The sequence below is a fragment of the Hesperophylax consimilis genome, chromosome 13 (genome assembly GCF_061612785.1).
Source record: "Hesperophylax consimilis isolate HC1 chromosome 13, BYU_Hcon_1.0, whole genome shotgun sequence".
NCBI lineage: Eukaryota > Metazoa > Arthropoda > Insecta > Trichoptera > Limnephilidae > Hesperophylax > Hesperophylax consimilis.
Window position 1 is genome coordinate 32,259,303 of NC_142848.1, and position 22,547 is coordinate 32,281,849.

At 37.1% G+C, this 22,547-nt stretch overlaps 2 protein-coding genes across 2 annotated transcripts in view; both read right to left on the bottom strand.

Moving 5' to 3' along the window:
• Positions 1-383: 383 nt before the first annotated feature.
• On the bottom strand, positions 384-4,133 carry Aatf (Apoptosis antagonizing transcription factor). The gene is made up of 2 exons (XM_089638674.1): positions 3,252-4,133; positions 384-2,368 (listed from the first exon to the last, which is right to left on the bottom strand). Exons 1-2 carry the CDS (start codon positions 4,046-4,048, stop codon positions 1,489-1,491), a joined length of 1,677 nt encoding a protein of 558 aa, XP_089494800.1. The 5' UTR covers positions 4,049-4,133; the 3' UTR covers positions 384-1,488.
• Positions 4,134-9,483: 5,350 nt separating this feature from the next.
• LOC149418819 (uncharacterized) overlaps positions 9,484-22,547 on the bottom strand; it is a 31,118-nt gene continuing 18,054 nt past the window's right edge. Inside the window, exons 7-11 of the mRNA XM_089638675.1 lie at positions 21,121-22,061; positions 19,841-20,009; positions 19,506-19,704; positions 17,847-18,281; positions 9,484-12,822 (exon numbers count right to left, since the gene is read on the bottom strand). Coding sequence (XP_089494801.1) covers positions 12,595-12,822; positions 17,847-18,281; positions 19,506-19,704; positions 19,841-20,009; positions 21,121-22,061 — 1,972 coding nt within the window. The 3' untranslated portion in view covers positions 9,484-12,594. The remainder of the gene's footprint in view (positions 12,823-17,846; positions 18,282-19,505; positions 19,705-19,840; positions 20,010-21,120; positions 22,062-22,547) is intronic.

Genomic DNA, 22,547 nt, shown 5'->3' on the forward strand with positions numbered 1-22,547 from the left:
GAGGGAGACAGCACAATGAATATTATATGTTTTAAAGAGATGGTGACGTAAACATGTGTCGATTTTTCACTGTACATGCTTGTCGTGTGTGGAACATTAGTTGCTTTTCAATTGCTTCGCACCTAGTAACTTTGGATACTGCAGACGACGTTTCAAATTCTTATTTTATTTACTTTAATGTTGTGCACAACTACATTAAAATGTAATCTCTTAAAAATAATTTGCCGTAAGTACATAGATTGTGTAGTTATTTACAATTTACTATATTAACATAAAATGTGTTTAGAGTCGCAGACTTACAAATTGATGCAGATAATAATGTATAGGCATTTTTCACAATGTCAAATAAAGATTAGTCACACATTTTTTTTAAATGACCTATCACGCCTGGAACCAAAGAGGCGCCTCTGCCCGCAACCACACTGTCAAATAAAAAATCAGAAGTTTTGATAAAACATATAGCTTTCAAAGAACACCCAGTAAAAATTGCACATCTCTAACTAAGGATGGGTTGCTTCACAGACATTCAAAAGTAACATTGCCATCAAATAGCTATTCAGCGTAATTTATTTTTTTGAATTTTTATTTTTTTGGGTTCCTTTAAATGCCGATTCTAAGTCCGTTTCGCCTTTTGAACAAATTGTGATCAGCAGAAGAGGACAACCATCAACACTAATAAGCTTGTCAGCTTATGACAATTTGATAAAAAGCTTTTTTTTTATAGTGAATACCTCACAAGAGTCCCAACTGCTCCCGTCTGGAGCCAGTGAGACTATGGCATCCCCAATTGGGGGATGTTGTGAGGCTGAAGGTAAGTGGGGAAAGGAAAGAGGATGGTGGGGAAGTACCTGGCTATTCAGATCTAGTCACTAAACACGGCTAAAGCCATTTGGAGCAACGTTTCAATTCTGAATGGTGGTCTTACACCAGGGCGATACTGGTAGTATCTTCCACTCTGGAACGTGCCGCAAATATACTATATATTATTTTAATTAATTAATTGTGAAATAACACAAATTAATCAAATAAAATTTATTTGCGCACGCCGGGTTCGAACCCGCGACCTTCGGAATGGCAGTCCAATGCGTTACCACTGGACTATGCCGGCCGTCAGCTGAAGCGCACTTAGAATCGGCGTTTAATGGGAACCTTTCAAACGTAAAATGGCGCTGAATTGCCATTTGATGACTTTGTCAGATGTGAATTTCTGCAAAACAACTGGGCTTAAGTATTGAAGTAAGTACATAAGTGGTAAGCAAACAAGTATTTTTAGATTTTTTTTTTAATATTGTTGAACAGTCACAGTGCGTAGTTATTTAGAGATAGTATCATTAATCATAGTTTCAAATTGAAATATACATACATCAAAATCTAGAATCATGTTAAAAATCCAAAACTTCAAACCATAATCACAGCAGAGATATTGAGACTTACGACAGTGTAGTTGCGGGATTGCAATATATATCAACCCAATTTGACGCAACTATTTCACCGTGACATGATCTCAAGCGTTCCATTTTCAGTGCTTTTCTTGGTCTTAACGCCTTCCGTATTCCCTTCAAACTGTTTACCGAACAGCGAAGCGTACAGTTCATTCTTCATCTCGTCAGTCCAGTCGTGATTAATTTCCGGAGCGATAAAGTTGACAAGCTTGGAATGCACGGCGTAGCGAATCCTCCGTCCCTTTGTGGCTCTGGTGTCGATCTTTCTCTTCATCTTGCTCCGCATCTGCTGCAGAAGGATCCACTGCCGACTCAACTGAATTGGGTCGGAGATATCCGAAGACTTATGCTCAATCAGCTCACGCAAGAGCTGATGATAGAAATCGTCATCGTCGAAAATCTCCGCGCAATATTCTTCATCCACATTTCTTCTGTCTTCGCATAACGGTAAAAAACCTTCACCATTTGCTGTTTCATCTTCTTTTATTTTCTTTTCTCCGATTATATCATACTTTGTTCTTCTCATCTGCGTTCTTCTCGTGAGTTTATTGCTATCGCCTAAGATGAATTGAATTTGAGAGAGAACGGACGTAGGTGCCGGTTGATTTTTGAGATTGCCCGCTACTCTTGTTTTGTCATTCCATTTCTGTATAACGCTATTTCTGTATTTAGTATACGTATTAAATCTATTGGAGAGTTCTTCTGAATAATCCGCCAGCTTTCTTTTACGGTTAACTTTAGGTTTTTCTTCTGCTTCTGCTGCCTTCTCGCTACTGACTGAGTCTGAATCACTGGATATCTCTTCGTCCATTGGGTCATCTGTCTTTTCCTCTTCTTCTTCACCTTTTTTAAAAGCTTTGGCTTGTTTGAAAAGGTCTTTCGTTTCGGGATATTTGGATATTAAAATAGTTTGAAGTTCCATCAACCTAAAATAAACACAAAAATTCTTTATTAGTTTATTTGCAACTTAATTATGCCCAATGCGTTAGAATAAATTCATTCCGTGAAGTACAATACAAACCGTCTATGAGCTCACTAGACTGGCTATGTGAGTTTGAGGGGAAGCAAAAAACTTCTCAGTTTTTTATTTGAATGTGTCAACAAACAATGTTTGGCTGAGTATTGTGCGATAGCGGTTAAACTTATGCACATAGCCGAGTTTGGGCCCATTTCCTTGTTTTTTTTTTTTTAATTTTTGGAGTAAAAAAACATTTGCGGAAATCTGGCACATAGTCATTTTTGAGTTTTAAGCTGAAGAGAGGTACATCAGCATTAAAAGTACATACATCATTCAATGATATATATGTAAAATGCCCTTCGCAGGATGTTTATTTTCAGAGATTCTAAAAAGATAATTCACCAGAGGGGAAGATACTCTCAGTATCGCCCTGGTATAAGACCACCATTCAGAATTGAAACGTTGCTTGAAATGGCTTTGGCCGTGTTAGGTGCTCACAGCATAACCCGATTGGGGATGCCAGTCTCACTGGCTCCAGACGGTTGGGAGCATTTGGGACTCTTGTGTCTATTCTACTACATTCTACATCTCGGGTGACAATCACACCCGTAATGTAGAATTCGCAGCAACTTTTAAATACAAAAATGGGGTCCAGTGCTATTTAGTTTATTCACATATATTTTTTGTTGTCTATCCTTGTCATACACGAAAGACATTTAAATTAGGAATTTGCTGGAAACTTAGGAGTGTTTGTTGCTTGCCATACTTTTTGTTAATTTTATAAGACAATAACGGGTCTAGATGTATTGTAAGGTCGTTGGTAAAAATCAGAAACGTCTAAGTGGACTTACCTAGTCATGAGGGAAGCAACGCTGCCTTTGCTCTTGTTGAGAGCATCATGAAACTCTTCACCACCTTCTTTCTTTAGCTCCCGTATCGTCTCCGGCAGTGGCATCTTGTTAGCCGTTATCAAACACTTCTGCAGATTGATCCTCATCTCCAACAAATTCTCCCAAAGGTTTAACTGGTTCTTCACACATTTTCCTTTTTCGACCTCCTCTGAGTTATCTTTCTCTTTGAAATGCTTGAAGTCATTGCTACTTTTGTTATTTTCACTAAGATTAAAACCATCTTGGGATCCTTCTAGCTCACTGTCATTTTCTTCGTCGCTTTGTTCTTCTTCCATATCAGAACCAATTTCTTCTCCATCCTCTGAACCACCAACTTCATCATCACTACCCAAATCACCACTTTTATCGCCATTTTCTTCGACATCTGAACCCTCTTCGGCATCAGATGTGGCTTCACCGTCTTCCGAACCTCCAGCGATATCATCAGAATCAATTTCAATACTGTCATCATCCGAATCGCTGTCATTATCAAGTCCTAATTCCTTCTTTGACGTAACTTCTCCTGCATATCTCCCGCTCAAATCAGCCAGAAGACTTGCGTTTTGTTTTCTAAAGTTGCTTAATTCCGCTTCCTCGGCGCTATCACCATCGGAGTCCAACTCCTCTCTGGTGACGGTTTTAGGTTTGGTACCAAACACGTGATCATCCTCTACGTCCGCATTTGGAGCGACAGTCAGCAAGTTGGCGATCTTGTCGGAGAGGATCTCCTTCTTCTTTTTCTTTTCTCGGCGCAACATTTTCTAGTTATTTAATTTAATTTGCCAGAAAAACTCAAACACCAGGACTTAACCTAAAAGAGTACGCAAACGTCGCAAATGTCAAAACAATTTTAGGCCATGTGTAAATTCGATGTTGCTATGTGCAATTCGGTGTTGAATATTGAAAAAATAAAAGTACCCACACGTAAAGTTCTTACCTGTATTATTTTAGGACTCCTTTTATACTACGAAAAACATAATAGATATTTATTTTGAAAAATACATTAAAAAAATCCATAATACAATAAATTATTCCAACCTAAACTAGCTCATATTTGGGACGACATCAAAAATACAAATAAAACAAAAATCATGTCAAAGAAAATTATTTATTTAACCAAATAAAAACGTAATAACATTATCATTCTTATGCACAAATAAAAAAGTGTGTCAGAATTCACGAATTTAATAAAAACAATTAGAATTGCCAAAATAATATTAAATAATTATGGAATTTTAAATGATACTGGTGGATTCTTTCCCCATAGGGCCTTCGGCGAACTAAGGGGGAGTGAAGAGTAGAGATGAGGCCCTCTTTCCTCGTGGGGCCGTTAGGGAACCGAAGTGGAGAGGAGAGATGAGGCTTTCTTCTTTTGTGGGGCCTTCAAAGAACCAAGAGAGATTGGAGAGGAGAGATGAGACCTGAGAAGACACATTGTGGAACCAGAAGACATAGCCAAATATCCAATGACAACCCTGGTGAGCTTTATAAAAGGGACCGGGTGACTGTGAAAGGAATGAGGTAAAATGGGAGATTGCACAATGGGCCTATGGCCTATGTGCTCACGGGAAATATATGTAAACCGTCTCCACTCTATAAAAAATAAATAATTAATAATACCGATGTTGTGTTTGCCCAGAAATTCCAGACGGAAAGAAATAACAAATTTCTTAATGCTGGAATTCACCGTTCGAGAGTTATTGAAGTCAGTGAATTCAAGAATATTGGGTATTGGACACAAAAGATGAAGTTTTAGAAACTAAAAATTAAACTTTTAAAATTATAAAAACACATTACTACTGAATAATTTTTGGTATATTTACGACTAGATAACTTTTCAACCCACTAATTCTAATGTTTTGAAGACTAAGAAAGCCTATCGATGCAATAATATTATTCAGACACAGTCTCATCTAGAAAGGCGGTGTTTGCAAACATTTTGTGAACCATTGCCAAATTACAATTTAAATAAAAATGTTGCATTCTTGAAACAAAATTATTGACAAATAAAATTCACACTTCAGCTGCTTGTCACTTTCTGCAAAATTAACTTATATGTGAAAACCATAGATGTATATTGTACAGTCCTCTCCATGAAGGAAAGAAGGGAGAGTAGATGGCACTAGAGCGACTGGGCACAACTAGCGATGGATTGTAACTCATTTTATTAAAAGCGGGTGCCATGGTACAAGCTTGATATTTTTATTCCGCACAAAGAGTTGGCTCAGTTGAACGACGGCTCAATTGAACGACGGCTCAATTGAACGACGGCTCAATTGAATGGAAGCCATGAGCTCAGAGCGTATGAGCAATGAGAATACTGTGCTCTGAGAATACGAGTCCCCCAATACGGCTCCCGGCTCCCAGCGTAAGTGTATGATGATCGTACGAATCTTGGTACCGGTATGTCGCCTCGTACCACGAGACTTATATTCAAGTCCAGAAGTCCGACTGTCAGATGCCCTTCACGTCTCTGAGTATGAAATAACAATTAACACTTGGATAATTTTAATGGCTCTATTTTTCTAAAATATCTCCTGATAAAAAAGAGTAACCGTTCAATTGTGCCGTGGTACGGTTTACCGGGAGTCGTACGAATACGGCTCATCAAAAAGAACTAGCTCAATTGTGCGGCTCGTTCATGAACGATTCATCGCTAAGCACAACACATACATCTAACTCTACTAGGGGCAATTGGGGGTGGCTTACTAGGCCAGTATGATTTCACCGCTCGGCATAAGCAGACTGTTTCTTCATAAGCTATAAAGTGCGGTTGTAAGCTTTAAACAATGAAATACGTCGTTATAATTACATAAATAAACATTGAAATACATTTTTTATTATCTAGTGTACGTTGCCTGGCTTGTAAAAGTATTATTTATTTGCTTTGTTACACGTCACACCCTGTTTTATTCGAAGTTTGAAATTATTTTTATTTTATAATTGGTGCCATCTACTGCTATTTTGATTAACACTTGGCAAGTGTATTGCGATGAAAGGGCATGTCAATTTGAAATTCTCTTCCCCTGGCGCCCCCGAATTCCGTCGTGAAAGTTAGCGGCAAAAGTTTGTAGGAAATGTTTTTATGACCCTCGTCTCCCTTCTTTCCTCCGTGATACTCTGTCATTAATCCGCCACCCCAAAAACCGGACAAGTTTAATGTCCAATCAATGAAATAGTGAAAGCAGCGAATCGTTAATTCAGAAGTCAGTGATACATACAAAATATGCTAAAAACACCGCTATCGAAATTTTGTAAAATTTTCGTTTTTTGTTTAAAGTTAAGGTGGTGTCATGTTTACCCTTGCAAGAAGACTCCATTTTGTAAACTTATTCAAACATGGTGAGAACAGTATTTTTTCGGTTGTCTTTTTTTACTATACTGCCGTGGTAATTAAAAACACAGAGTCTTCCTTAAGAGTCTCAAGAAAGGCACTGTGTTTTTAGTTACCACGGCAGTATAGAAGACAGCATTATAAAGTAAAAAATTATGGAATGTTGATTGGCTTTTTTACATACATAACACAAATTACTACAAATCATTAAGGCGATGCAATACGTAGCAATGCAAAATCATGTGTTTTTGGTTTGAAAATTTGGTCGCCTAGAAATGTTTCAGATGCTTTAAATAAATACCGCGAGTATAATACATCTTGGCTTTTGAAATAATCGAGTATTTTTTACATAAGTCTTTTTATAAGCCCAGAAAAAAATAATTTATAAGGCATATGAAAATGCTAAAGTTCAAAATTTCCTACTTACGAACCTATTTTCGGTTATGGTTTTATTGTATAATGTGGCAAATTAAATTATTTATAAAATGATCGGAAATCATTTAAATATTTATGCCTGAACATCCACAAAATAAAATAAAAGGCACTTTTTGGCCATGTTTTTTTCTCGCCTAAATCAAAACAGCTGGATGGTGTTAAGCGGGAATTTAAGCCTAATCGCCATCTACGTAAGGAGTGTTATTGATGGCGGCTCGATTCAAAATATTACACGACGTAGTGCATCGCCTTAAAGCATAATATATATAAATAATAATTTTTTTGCACAATAATTATGTAAATCTACAATTTTATCTCACTATTGTATATTACGGTAAGTAAATTACTAATCACAGAATCTAATACAGTAACTACTACATTAAACAATTGAGTGGGTGAAAATAAATATGAATCAAGTCAATCAATAATGATCCTCCTAAATTTAAAGGTTTTAATTTAGAATCCAAAGATTTTTTGGCTTTACACAATTAACGAATTATTATTATTTTGATAATTGTACAATTAAATCATTTCAAAGATATCCTTGCTTGTGTAGTGTTGTACTGGTTAGATAAAAATAATTTAATTTAATAATAATTTTGTTTTTGTCGGGAAAAAGAATGGAACAAAAAAAAACACAGAAAGAACATTATCAAATTGAATCGTTAGTCTAAATTTGCACAGAATTGATATACGTCGCTAAGCACCAAATATCTTTGGCGGGGTAAGAAGGGATTGTGAATGGGTGTTTGATGAACATTTTTTTTAAACTTTCGTTGCTATCGGTATGCACAAATACATTCATACCAGATTTGTCGGTACATGAATGAACTAAATAGTCGAAAATTAAGTTAGTTTATATTATATAATAATTTATACTAGGTGAAGTCCACTTTTTTCGAAAAAAAAAAGTTTTTCGAAATCAGACATAGACAGTAATTTTCCTCTTATTTTGAAAGTCAAGTGTGCAAAAATTTCATCAAGAAATATCAAAATACTGCTTTAACACGTTGAACGCCATTGTGGAAATGAAGAAAAATTACCATTTTTAATTTGAAAAAAAAAAAACTCAGATGGCATCGGCGACCATCGAAACGTATAACTTTTTTTTTTTGATCAAAATTTTTCATGAAAATCAAGAAAATTAACTGCGGTCAACGGTGACCGTCATGGCGCTATGCGAGAAAAATGACGATTTTCGCTATGACGGCCGGCGTGGTCTAGTGGTATACGCTTTTGACTACAGATCCGAAGGTCGCGGGTTCGAACCCGGCGTGCGCAAATAAATTTTATTTGATTAATTTGTGTTATTTCACAATTAATTAATTTAAAAATAATATATAGTATATTTGCGGCACGTTCCAGAGTGGAAGATACTCTCAGTATCGCCCTGGTGTAAGACCACCATTCAGAATTGAAACGTTGCTTGAAATGGCTTTAGCCGTGTTTGGTGACCAGATCTGAATAGCCAGGTACTTCCCCACCTTCCTCTTCCCCATCTCCCTCCCCTCCCCAATACCCTCAGCCTCACATCATACCCCAATTGGGAATGCCATAGTCTCACTGGCTCCAGACGGGAGCAGTTGGGACTCTTGTGCGGTAATACTGTAAAAAAAAAAAAAAAAAAAATGAGGTCACCGGTGACCTGTATGGCGTTCAACGTGTTAAGGGATGGAACAGAGAGTGGGGATCATTTTTAGAAAACTCTCATAGATCTTCCTCCTGTTTTGAAAGTCAAATGTGCAAAATTTCATCAATCTCCGAATAAAACTGTAGATTTGTATAAAAAACAAAGCAATGCCGCCACAGACTCTCTTATTTGTATTATACAGGGTTTTCCAATAAGAGGTGTTATTTTGATATTCAATCGTAAAAGATCAATGGTTTCGTTGCTTGTGTGGCACGTAGCATCGTCTTGTTGAAAGTAAACGTTATCCAGATTAATACCATCCAATTCCGGTCATAAAAAATCATTAATCATCTCTTGATAGCGCAATTCATTCACCGTAACTGTTGCTCCAGCCTCATTTTCGAAAAAGTAAGGTCCAATGACTCCGCCGGACCATAAACCGCACCAAACAGTCACACGTTGAGGATAGAGAGGCTTTTCAACAATAACTCTTGGGTTTTCTGAGCCCCAGATGCGACAATTTTGCTTGTTGACGAAGCCACCGAGGTGGAAATGGGCCTCATCACTCAAGATGATTTGCATTTGATTCACTCAAGTGAATTTTAATAATTTCAATGCGTTGTTGAAGCGTGTATCGTTCCATTTTTATTAATGGCGTAGTTTCTACTTGTCCAATGTCAAAAAATGACAGCTTCAAAAGTAACATCTACCGAAATAGCGGTCTATTCAAAATAACACCTCTTATTGGAAAACCCTGTAATATATAGATAGACGTTTTAATCAAACAGGGGTTGTTTTTAAATATTAATACTTGCAAAACTTCATAAAAACATTAAAAATATTGTTTTATTTCAAATGAAATTTAAAAAATAATTAAATGGAGTTATACAAATTACAGAATAATAATAAATAAACAATCTCATATTTAAGTCAATTTTGAATTGATCCATAATTATTTTGACCCGCCCAACTATTTGACTATTAATGACACTAATACATTAGGTTAACATGTTGGATACAAAGTCAACAATAACTAACATTACAAGACGTTCCATAACATAGTGGAATGGTCAAAAACCAGAACATACAAACAATACGGTTAAAACATATAGTATTGCATATTGTGCAAGTCTTAGGAAATGTATTAACTAACCGCAGGGGTAGGCAGAGAGGGTGGAACAACACACAACAATAAGTATTGGCACACATTCTTGCTTCAATCACTTTCATACATACTTTTCTGTTATACAGAATCTTGAATCATTACATGTCTTCTGAGAGTGCTCCTATTTTTTTTTTTTTTTTTACATAAACTCCACACAGATAAGTAATTTTCCTCAGGACCGTGTCTTCTTTGGGGATGCTGTGTATAGGGTGTTTTTGAGGAGAGGAAGGAGTGAACATGGAGCTTGAAGACGCAAATCGTTCCACCGTCAAGCTGTTGAACACAAAACAAGTCGTAGAAATAACCCATTCTCAAGTGACAAATTTCAATTTCTTTCGTGTGACAAATTTTTCCCAATTATGCACCAGTGACAAAGTGATTAATGACGCTAGTTCCCAGAGTATCTTCCATTGAAAAACTGGTAGAACAAGGACACAAGATTGCAATCCGTTTTTTAAAATAAGGGAATCTATCAAACGAACAACCCGTTTCTGCAGAGTCGAGGGTGTTTTTTCTTACATCCACTTTCACATCAGATATTCTGCTAACACTCCTTTCTCCATCCATCCGCTCTCCATGTCATAATGTGTCATGTCATTATGCTTCCATCGGCCATTTGTATCATACGTACCCCTCAGAAATCTAATTACTGCATTACCTAGTTCCGTTCCTCACTGCCATCCATCAGGATTGATATCAGATCTTGCGGCCTGCAAGCCTCCCTTCCTTTGAGATCATTACAAAATACTTAAAATATATTTTAAAATTTTACTTGTAAATTGCCACTAAGTCTAAAACAATCAGTGCTTTTCTTACAAGATAATAAATATAATTAATTGTAAATACAGGATTAATTTTATAGTCACAAGAGAAGACAATTTCTCTAAGTACTTTCGTTTGTGTTTTGTAATATTATTTGATTTGAATATTTATGTACAGTCCCGGTCCTATGCAAAATGGCGACTTCGTAAGAAAAAATTCATAAACAAATCAACCATTTTCATTGTGGATTGTTGTGAACAGTTGTAAGCATTTTGCAAACTGTGTAAAATTGCTTTTTATTTAATTAGATAAAATATTATTAGAATGTTATTACTCTCTGCACCGTCTTGGTGAAAGACCACCATTAATTGTTGCTTGAAATGGCTTTAAAAAATATTACAGATAGACCGCCCGCCGCAGTGTTGAAGTAGACCATAGATGTATAAATTGTGTAGACCGGGCGTCTAATCTCCACAGAAATGTGGTTCCAGGCTGGAACCGTAGTGACAACTTAATTCAGACTTCAGGTATCTACCATCTCTATTTCTGTCGTGAGAATGAGATTCGAGACGCTCGGTCTACAAAATTTATAGATCTACGATTGTGTCAATCACAATCGACACAGGACAACTTTTGTACGGTATTCACATAAAAATGACGCAGTTTTGTACTATTAGTGCAATAGATATTACATATATGAGAGGCACTGAGATGTTCGCTAGTGCAGTCGCTACTTTGGACTTGATTTTTATAGCACAGAAGTCACCTTCTCAGTTCGCTATGCGTTGGAAGATTGATATGTCAAATGCGGCATCAATTTAATTACGCCTGCATAAAACCGGGCCTGTTAAAATAATTTATAAATTCCTACCAAAATAAATACATATAAGGCTAGCGTTTGCAACAAAACAAATATAAAAATCGGTTAATTGTTATCAGAAAGTTTTGAGGTAGTTTCAGTCAAACCTGGAATGCATATTTTATTATTAAGTTTGAGCCAGGTTTGTAGTAAGGAACTTGAGAAACAGTAATGTTATTACAATTATTATAGTATATAAATGTATTAGTTATTTAACAACAGTGTTCAAAAGAACTCAGTAGTATAAAAGTTGTAAAAGTTTTCCTGTTTATTTTTAGTAGTAAAATATCATTGGCTTCCGATGCAGTAAGACCACTAAAGAGAGATAAACCGATTTTTGTGTGTTATGGACATGTCCAAAGTAAGCTCAATTTTATCTTACTTCTAGCGAAATAGATAGAATTAACTGGTCAGTGCGTTAGAGCATTCTGATTATAATGCATAGTTTAAAACTTTATTAAAAAATCAGTTAAATTCAATTACGTTGTAGGTTTTCAAATCTTAGTTTGGAGCAATATTTGGAATGTTAAAACGATTATAAAAACATAAAAGCATTTCTTATTATCATAAAGTAGGTAAACTCTAAAAACGTTTTTATGTGTGACAAAACATTTGGCCAACTTTAAAATAATACAATAAATTTCAAAACACCAAACATGATATTACCCCGTTTTCTGGAAACCATCGTTATTAACTTAATTGCTTTCTTAAAAATATGCACACTCCTAATGATTTACAACCTTGCCTATGAAATAATTTCCAATAAACCTACACATCGATAAGTACACTTTTGTGATTTCCTATTCAACACAAAGAAAAAACAATAAAATATGTATATATTTACTATTCAAGGACCATGCATTAGATGCTGGGACTTTTAAAAGTACCTACCCAGATTCCATCAGCTTTATGATAATAATAATTACATTAATTAACATGGCAACACTTTCATATATTTTTACTGGCAACATTGTAGATTCCGAATTTAAAACAATTTTTGAAACTTTGAAAAATTCTTACCCAAATTCCTTCAGATTATTTGTTAAGATGGTAACACTGTCAGATATTTTTTCAACTAGTAATATTATAAAAGATTCCGAATTGAAAATAAATTTTCACTTATTTCTTGGCAGCCCCTTGAATGACGAGTTGTGCGTTCAGTTCCCTCATGTGTTTGGCCACATGGTCGGGCATTCTGGAATAGTCTTGCAGTATCTGCGTGAAGAGAAGGAGGATAATAGCCGGCCACTGACGTCGAAGGAGACGCAGCTTGATGGCTGCGTGAGCGGCCTGGCACAGAACGCGGGAAAGATGGGCGCGGCCGCGGTGTCTGAGAACAACTTCTTCCTGCAAAAAAATTTGTAAGTTTGAATTATCTCATTTAACACGATCTGCAACAACCAAAACTGTAACTTAACTATACAAGAAACGTCTTCTCAACAATTAGGTCATTTCAAAAGCAAGTATTATGATTGAAAATCTAAAATACTGTAAACATGACCTAAGCCTAAATTTAAGAATCAGAATTGTTTGTTGTTCTTTTTTCTCTATTCTTCTAATCGGTGTGGAAACCTAGAAACTAAATGAAGTAAATTTAAAGTTAAAATTAACATGAAATGTGGATACATATATAGGCGCATCCAAAGTACACTCAAGCAAAAACTGAAATTGTACTAGAAATACTGTACAAAAGATTATTAAAAATTATTGTACTAAAAATCAACCCGCAAAAAACGTTTTTTTTACTATAGTATATATAGAATTAAAATTAAAAAACTTTTTCACTTTGTTCCACTTATTTATTATTACCAGGACCGGTTTCATCCTACTACGGACATTTTCAGACTGGTAGTTGAAACTCTTATGCTACTGATTTTATACAAACTTAGGCAGGGGTACACAACATTATTTATATATAATGAATGATTCTATTTTGTTAATTTGAGGTAGGTATTATGAGTTATTTTGTTAATTTAGGGTACATTAGGTAATTATAAAGTTTATTTTTACAAATTATGAATGATGTTACAAAGCAAGTAGATATTTATAGTTCATATGAATATAAAAGAATTTATATAATTAAAAAGGTTTGTGATTTCTGATATTTTATTTTTGTAATGTTGGGATATTCCCTCCTTGTTGCTTAGGGCTTATTGTCAAATATTGATAGCACTTAAATAATTATTATTATTAGGGTTCCCCACATATTTGGGTTATTACATCTTTAAATTGCATACTTAAATTATACCACTGCTCTCTGAAGTAAAATTATTCTAAGTGAATTATAATGGGTAAATTAATGGTGATTGAGCATTATGTTCCAACTGTTTATTCATAACATATTTACGATCTATTTTCTTCGTTAAGCGATTGATTTCTAGTGACTCTAATCTGTCTAATTTTTGTCCTTTGTTGCAAACATGAAGGATTTTTACATCTCTATCTTTGTCAAAAGTATGTTGGTTTTCTAGTAGATGCAAGGCAACGTTCGATAAATCTCCTTTTTGATTAACCCAACTAGCGAAATGTTCTTTTATACGGGTTGATACTGCTCTTCCTGTTTGTCCTACGTAATACGCGGGGCAATTCGAGCAGTTCACCTGGTAGACTCCAGAGTTTTCCAGATTACCTCTTTTATCTTTATTGTTTATAAATATTTTACCCAAAGAATTTACATTATAAAAGGCTGTCTTACATTTTTTATCACTGTCTATTAATTTTGAAATTTTATTTGATATTTTGCCAAGGTACGGTATTTTAGTCCATTGTTTTGTTTCTATTTCCTTGTCCGGCGTAAGGCCATATGTAATTGAAGCTACGGTGAGTTTTTAGAATTTTCGATATGAGTTTTAGTTATTTGAGTTTTTAGAATTTTTAGAATTTTCGATATACAGGAAACCGACATATAGCGATAATATTATTCACAGCTCCTCAAGACACCACATTTCACATAAATTGTCGGTATTCCATTCTTTAATCCATAGACTATTACATGTACCACTAAACGACATAAATTACAATAATGAATTAAAAGTTATCAAAACTATTGCAGAAAATAATGGTTACGATAGCATAATGATTGATAATCTAATAAAGAAGAAGAATAAAAAACTCACCGTAGCTTCAATTACATATGGCCTTACGCCGGACAAGGAAATAGAAACAAAACAATGGACTAAAATACCGTACCTTGGCAAAATATCAAATAAAATTTCAAAATTAATAGACAGTGATAAAAAATGTAAGACAGCCTTTTATAATGTAAATTCTTTGGGTAAAATATTTATAAACAATAAAGATAAAAGAGGTAATCTGGAAAACTCTGGAGTCTACCAGGTGAACTGCTCGAATTGCCCCGCGTATTACGTAGGACAAACAGGAAGAGCAGTATCAACCCGTATAAAAGAACATTTCGCTAGTTGGGTTAATCAAAAAGGAGATTTATCGAACGTTGCCTTGCATCTACTAGAAAACCAACATACTTTTGACAAAGATAGAGATGTAAAAATCCTTCATGTTTGCAACAAAGGACAAAAATTAGACAGATTAGAGTCACTAGAAATCAATCGCTTAACGAAGAAAATAGATCGTAAATATGTTATGAATAAACAGTTGGAACATAATGCTCAATCACCATTAATTTACCCATTATAATTCACTTAGAATAATTTTACTTCAGAGAGCAGTGGTATAATTTAAGTATGCAATTTAAAGATGTAATAACCCAAATATGTGGGGAACCCTAATAATAATAATTATTTAAGTGCTATCAATATTTGACAATAAGCCCTAAGCAACAAGGAGGGAATATCCCAACATTACAAAAATAAAATATCAGAAATCACAAACCTTTTTAATTATATAAATTCTTTTATATTCATATGAACTATAAATATCTACTTGCTTTGTAACATCATTCATAATTTGTAAAAATAAACTTTATAATTACCTAATGTACCCTAAATTAACAAAATAACTCATAATACCTACCTCAAATTAACAAAATAGAATCATTCATTATATATAAATAATGTTGTGTACCCCTGCCTAAGTTTGTATAAAATCAGTAGCATAAGAGTTTCAACTACCAGTCTGAAAATGTCCGTAGTAGGATGAAACCGGTCCTGGTAATAATAAATAAGTGGAACAAAGTGAAAAAGTTTTTTAATTTTAATTCTATTACAATGGAATTCCACCACGAATTAACAGTGCAAAAACTAGACTCATTATAGTATATATATTTTCAATTTTTTACCGAGTTGCGTCATCTCTTGGGCTGGCTGGTAGCATATTTCAAATAAAATAAAATAAATTGGTTTGACTGAGGATTGAACCTTTCTCCCCAGGGACTAGAGTCAACACCGCTAACACTTAGGCCAAATCCTAATTGGATAGTACTGGCATTTATTTAGCATATTAACTGCTGTAAATTTTTAAATATAATATCATCCAATTTCAGAAAAATAAAAGTGCGCGAAGAATGGATTGTCATCGACAACGAGCCTGTCTGTCGAGTTTCAGATCGATTGGATGTCTGGAAGTAGGTTAATTTCCACTTCCAAGATTCCATTTTATTTAATTGAGAAAACAAAATCGAAATTCAAATAGATATATTTAATAAAAAAGTATAGACATATATCAACTATTTGTTGACTTCAAACAGGCATATGACAGTATAGATAGGGAGAAAATATATGAAATACTCCTAAATTTTGGTATACCGCCCAAAATAGTCAAGCTTGTAAAAGCAACGATGGTTGGTTCACAATGTCGAGTAAGGATAGGAGGTGAAACAACGGAGGATTTTAACGTCTCCCAGGGGCTGAAACAAGGTGATAGCTTAGCTCCCACTCTTTTCAATATTGTTCTGGAGCACGTCGTGAGGAAGACAATGATTGCTACCGACTCAGACATTTGCTACAAAAGCAATCAAATAGTTGGATATGCAGACGACCTTAACATTGTCGGAAGATCCTTACAGGCTGTAAGAGAGGTGTTTGACCCTTTGGAGACTGCAGCAAGAGAGGTGGGCTTGCAAATCAATGAGAACAAAACTAAAATCATGATGCAAACCAGAACCCCACACCGCAGAATAAAAGATAAAGTAAATTTTAAAAACTCCTATAACTTTGAAGTGGTCGAAGAGTTTGCCTACCTGGGCTCCATCATAACGCAGGACAACGAAGACCCAGTAGAAGTAAGAAAGCGCATCACAGCCGCTAACAACACTTACTTCGCGTTGCTGCCAGTGTTCAAATCCCGAAACGTCCATAGGAAAACCAAAATAACCCTGTATAAAACAATTATTAGAACGGTCTTGGCCTATGGATGTGAGGCGGGAACACTGACAGCAAAGTCTGCGGAACGGCTGGACACCTTCGAAAGAAAGGTACTTCGAAGAATCTTAGGAGCGGTGCGAGAGGGAGAGGCATGGAGAATCCGCCACAATAAGGAGCTATATGACATCTACCAAGCTCCCAGACTCTCTACTCATTTACGGCTCCAAAGACTAAAATGGGCCGGACATGTGCACCGAATGCCAAGCACACGTGTACCAAAGAAGGTTCTAACAGGACACCCGGGAGGCAAACGAAAGGCGGGCAGACCTAGGCTGAGATGGGAGGACGATGTCAGGAAAGATGCCAGAGGACTACTCCATGTTGCAGATTGGAAGACGACGGCCGAGGACAGAGGGCGGTGGAGGCTCATGTTAAAGGAGGCCAAGGCTCGAAATGGGCTGTAGCGCCTTTGAAGAAGAATATTTAATAAAAAGAAGAAAACTTCAATATCTTTGAAGGCACAAGATTATCCAATGCAGTTTTCTCTTACAATAATTAATATGAAGCATTTACAAATGTATCATATTAATTAAAGATTATTGAGGACCCAACTATTAGAATTTTTGGAAAATACCGAATAGTACTTGTGGTGAATGTATGTCTGTCGGTATGAAAGAGACAGGCATATCTGAGTGGGACAGCATGACCGAGACGTATAAAAAGGCATGTCTGTTGTAACTCGTCCTCTCTTCATTAGCAAAACTCTTATATTGTCCATTGTATCAATACTTGTAGCTACCTGAAATAAACCAAATAGTACGGAGTACCCACATACTTTTATTACAAAGGAATCTGGATGATCAGCACGGAAGATCACCACAGTACTGAAGATATAACCCATCAAAATGTTGAGATTTGCGACTGGCCGAAAAGTGCGTGACATTAAGGTAAATGCTTAGGTACTGCAGCACTATCATTCGAATTGTGTGTAATTGAATGGTGTCTCGTGTGACATCTTCAAGGGGTAGATTGATGGGAGACTTCCAGTAGAGACGGACACCAAAAGAAGAAGAATAACAATAATCTAAGCACCTGTGACATAGCGCTACGTCTCCATTGCAACGCTTCCCTTGCAACCACGTCCCTCAGAGCCGGATCCGCACTCCACAGCCAGCTCCTGGCTGCCCCCACCGGCACGATGTCTTCTTCCACCTTCTCGCACATCCTCCTGGAATTACTACCATCTCTAGTGTCCACCCTTCTCTGTGTATCTTTGTCCCAATTCCGTCTTTGAATGCTGTTATCTCTGTCCAGGATCCTCCGTTGGACACTGCTGTCCCTCTGTTGTCTATGGGTGTCCATTGTGTTATTTCCATCTCTGTCGAGTGCTTGCTTGGTGTTGCCGTCTTTTTCTCCCTGCAGGCGAGACAGTAAAGGTTGCAGAAGACTGTCGGGAAGTGACCATAGAACTACGTCACTCAGTCCAGCGTATTCGAGGTTTGCGGCGGCAATGTCTTCATCAGTTACCTGTGGGGAAAAGAAATGTTCTAAAAAAGGGTACAGAGATGATTTACAGAAATACCAATAACTTTGAAAGACCGGCAATATGAAATAAGAGTCTCTGTATTAAACACAATGCCACCCAATAGCCACAAAGCAGCTTTCTGACCATAGGATAAGAAAGCTAGTATTTATATCGTATCCCCTCCCCGACCGGGGAGTACTGAGTACAGCGTGCGCTGCGGATACAGTATTTACGTCGAATCCCCTCTCTTTTTCCCAGGCGGAGCCAGGCCAAACACTGACGATCGGCGACCGTCAGCCAATCAGTGAAAACCACGAAATAGCTAGTAAAATATTTCTCTGTTCACATATAATTGCGTATATTAATGTTACATTTGCATGAGTCTAGCCGCAGTAATACAAAATAAAAATATACAGGTTAAAAGGCTGGACTCCTGTCTATGTTGTAAAGTAATATTGAAATATGTAAACATTAAAACTAAGTATTTATAAGGATTTCCTTACACCAATATCGGGCTGAGGACCCACTGATTCACTTTTAAAGTCACGTGAAAACACACGAAGCTGCACAAAAATGCACCTCGTTAACATGGGGCAGTCCTGACGCGCATACACCAATCTGTGCACAGTCCCGCTATCCCCTTTATATTCTGCGCAAAAAGCAATCTCAAGTATCTTTCTTCCGACATCTACTCTGACCGCTTCACTCTGGACTGCTCCTCCCGCTTGAACCACTACAACCGCCTTTGACTTTGACCTTCGACCTTGCGCTTCCTTGGACTATCGACTGCTTTCTACTTGGATATACGACATCATAGCAACCGGATCAGGCCCTGATCATATAGCAGCTCACCGACTAGAAAACCCAGCACCCCCTATTTACAGGACTCCGCTCTGATACACTCTCCGTGGACACATCTTTTTATTTTTCTTACTACTGTTTCAAGTTTCGTTTTGATTTATTAGTATTATCTTCTTCTTCAATGATAATTTAATTCAATTACTATTAAAATAATTGTGAAATAACATTGAGCGCAGCAGAATAATGCTGCCTGTTCATTAACAAATAATAATAAGACTTTATATATTCTTTTGTAACTTCTATATGGTACTCCTGGGATTGCTGGAGAGGTCCACAGGAGCGATGAGCAATGAATCACCAAATCGCCTAACCTGGGGCGATTCAGTACTATCAGGGGCCAATTAAACGTATGTGTGTTCCAGTACCTCCTTCAGATCGACAGTTCTCAGTCCCCAGTGCGCCAACCGGTATAGGGCGTACTTGTGCCAGGGCCTGTTGGCTAGCGGGTTACCCTCCCGGTTGATGGCCAGCGAGGTGACCCCGCGCAGGGCCGCCAGAGCCCCCAGCTGCCCCGCCATGGACACCCCGCAAGCGCGGAACGTCAGGTGCACTGCGTTCGGGAATCTGGAATCGTAACAATTAAACAGTTAAGATTTTTTTAAACCGTTTTTGCAATATTAATCTCATTGGTAGATAAATCAGATATGAGTATAAAATGCCAAACATCCACGGGTACACGTTGATAATATGAGAGTCTGACCTGTTCTTGATGATGGGGAGCTTGGCTGTGATGTCGGCAAAGCTGACATAGTGGAAGTGCAATGTGGTGACCCCCTCAGCCGGTGCCCAGCCCTTCTCCAGTCTCTTCAGAGCTCCTAAGCCCCAGATGCTTCCTTCGTTGCCTCTCACCTCCACCAGCCAGTCTCCGCCTGGAAAAAAATAACAATGAGATAAGTCATTACATCAAACATTGAATTTTTCTTGCACGAATACTAAAATCAAATTTTAACATTCTCCTTTGAGTGGTAGATACACCAGATCTGAATAGCCAGACACTTTCCAACTTTCCCCCCTCTCATCACCTTCCCCTCCCCATTCCCTTCAGTCTCATAACATACCCCAATTTATGCTATAGTCTCTTACTAGCTCCGTGCACTTGGGACTCTGAAGTCATAGCTGAGTTATTTTTGATTGAAGTAAGGAGAAGGAGAAGTGGATGAGAAAGGTTGTGAAGTATCTGGCTATTCAGACCTAGTCACAAAATATGGCTAATGCCATTTCAAGTAACGTTTTGATTTTGAATGCTGGATTTTCACTGGTGGGAGTGCTGAGAGAATCTATTAATGCTTGCAATAGTAAAAATTGTTAGCTGATTAAATATTTAATTACGGTTTGGACGCCACCGGACTGCTAGCATAATAAAAGCAGCAATTCAAGAATTAGGTTGAAGATTATTCCAAATCTATCTAACTATCTCAAAGGAATCTCCTATAATAACGATATTGCTCCACAAAATTGACTTTTTACTTTAGTTATGAAAAAAAAACACCCAATCAACTTGAATCAATTATGAAAAGAGCTGGGAAGCCACGTTTTTACTACAGATATTGAACGAGTGGAAATGATTTTGTAATATCATTAGTACTGAAAAAATTATCTATCAATTAATCTTATCAGACAAAATGCATTTTAAGTGCAGTACTAATATTAACCTCCCAGACCCGATGTCCTTGATTTGAGATTTTGATCGTTCGAGAGCTGTACAACTTGATATTAACAAAATCTACACTAGCGATGCCACCGACCGCAAGGTAAGTACATCATGTGAAGTGTAGATATTGTGGATACAAAAAATCAATGCTTAGAATTTAGTAATCTGCCACTTGTTATTTTTACTGTAATTTTCCGGTATTCGAATGCCAAATCCGGTAGTCTGCCATTTGCCAAGACCCGAGCGCCAAGCTTTGTACACCGACGGGTTGGGTTATCTTACTCTTACAAACTCAGTTAATATACCACATAAATACCACAATAAATTACCTTGTTCTCTATCCTTTCCCGCAATTTCTTGATTGACTTGTGCACCCTCCAAAATAGTCTTACCGACCGGCTTAGGCTTAGCTGTGACCGGCCTATTCAGAGCTTGCTTCTGGACTGCCCTCCTCGACGTAGTGGCGCTCTTTATATACCGACTCTTGGCACTGCCGGCACGCGACAAAACCTCCCGCCGACCCAAACGGCTCGCCATCTCGCTGCCGGAAGTCGAAGAATTTGTCAGAGTAGAATTCAAATTCGTCGCTGTCGAGAGCACACTCATATTTTCACTATTATCACTTATCGATCTATTTTTCATCGGCAGCTTAACATTACTATGATTGTCCGAGATTGATACAGATTTACTAGCAGCGAAGGTAGCACGTTTCTTATTTGCAGTTTGCACGCGTCTTTGTGGTGCTTTTTTAGTTTCTGACTCGCTTTCGCTCGTCGTCGTGGGTAACGAACTCAGAGACGAATTCATTACCGGTTCGACGCTCGACAAGCTCTCCCATCGCTTGAGAATTTTTGTTGGTTTATCGGACACTTCCAAGCCTCCCAAAGTTAGTCGCTGATGTTCCAAAGAGTCAATGATCGGTACCAATATCGGTGGAAGCTTCAAGAGTTCGCTGCTAGTAGAAGTTGAATGAGACACATCAGTGTCTTGAGATACGCTTCTGTGTGAGAAATTCACTCGTTTTTCTCCGAAGGCGCCGTGATTTGAACTATTTATAGCATTTTTGGTATGGTTAGGATTGGCCACGTTGTTGTATTTAAAATTGTGATTATTTGTCGGTTTTGAGAAATGAATGAAATTTGTTGTTTTTATTAGATCCGGGGTTTCTGATTTGGGTATTCCACACGGCTCCAGGGGAAATTCGCCGGATAAGTTGGTAGTGTTGCCACCGATGGAAGCTGTGGGAGATGAGATGCATTTGCTTTGAGATCTGTTGAAAAGAAATTTAAAAAATCGATTAAATATACATCAAAAAAATTATCAAATTTGGAACTAAGGTATTTTTAATAAATAACTTCCATTCATTTATCTATATACAGCTATGGGGACTACTTTAACTCGTCCCACATATGATAACACTAAATAATTACTCCGCCGTCTGAAGCCCCGGGAGAGCCAGGCGCGGACGGGAACGCAACTCTCTGCCATTCTAGTTTCAACTTTCGACCAAACCACCACTCTCTACTACCACCGTCTCTGCGTTCACTTAACTTGTAAATTCATTCTCGCAAATAAATTCAACAAAGATCGCAGACCTTTATCTTTCAATCATCAGAATTCCTTGAACACAGATTTACGATACCGGCAGCCATCGTAAATTACATTTATCCTGCCATACTGGTGATCCCGACTTTACACTGCCATACTGGTGATCCCGACGTTCACGCTGCCATACTGGTGACCCTCGACATTTCTG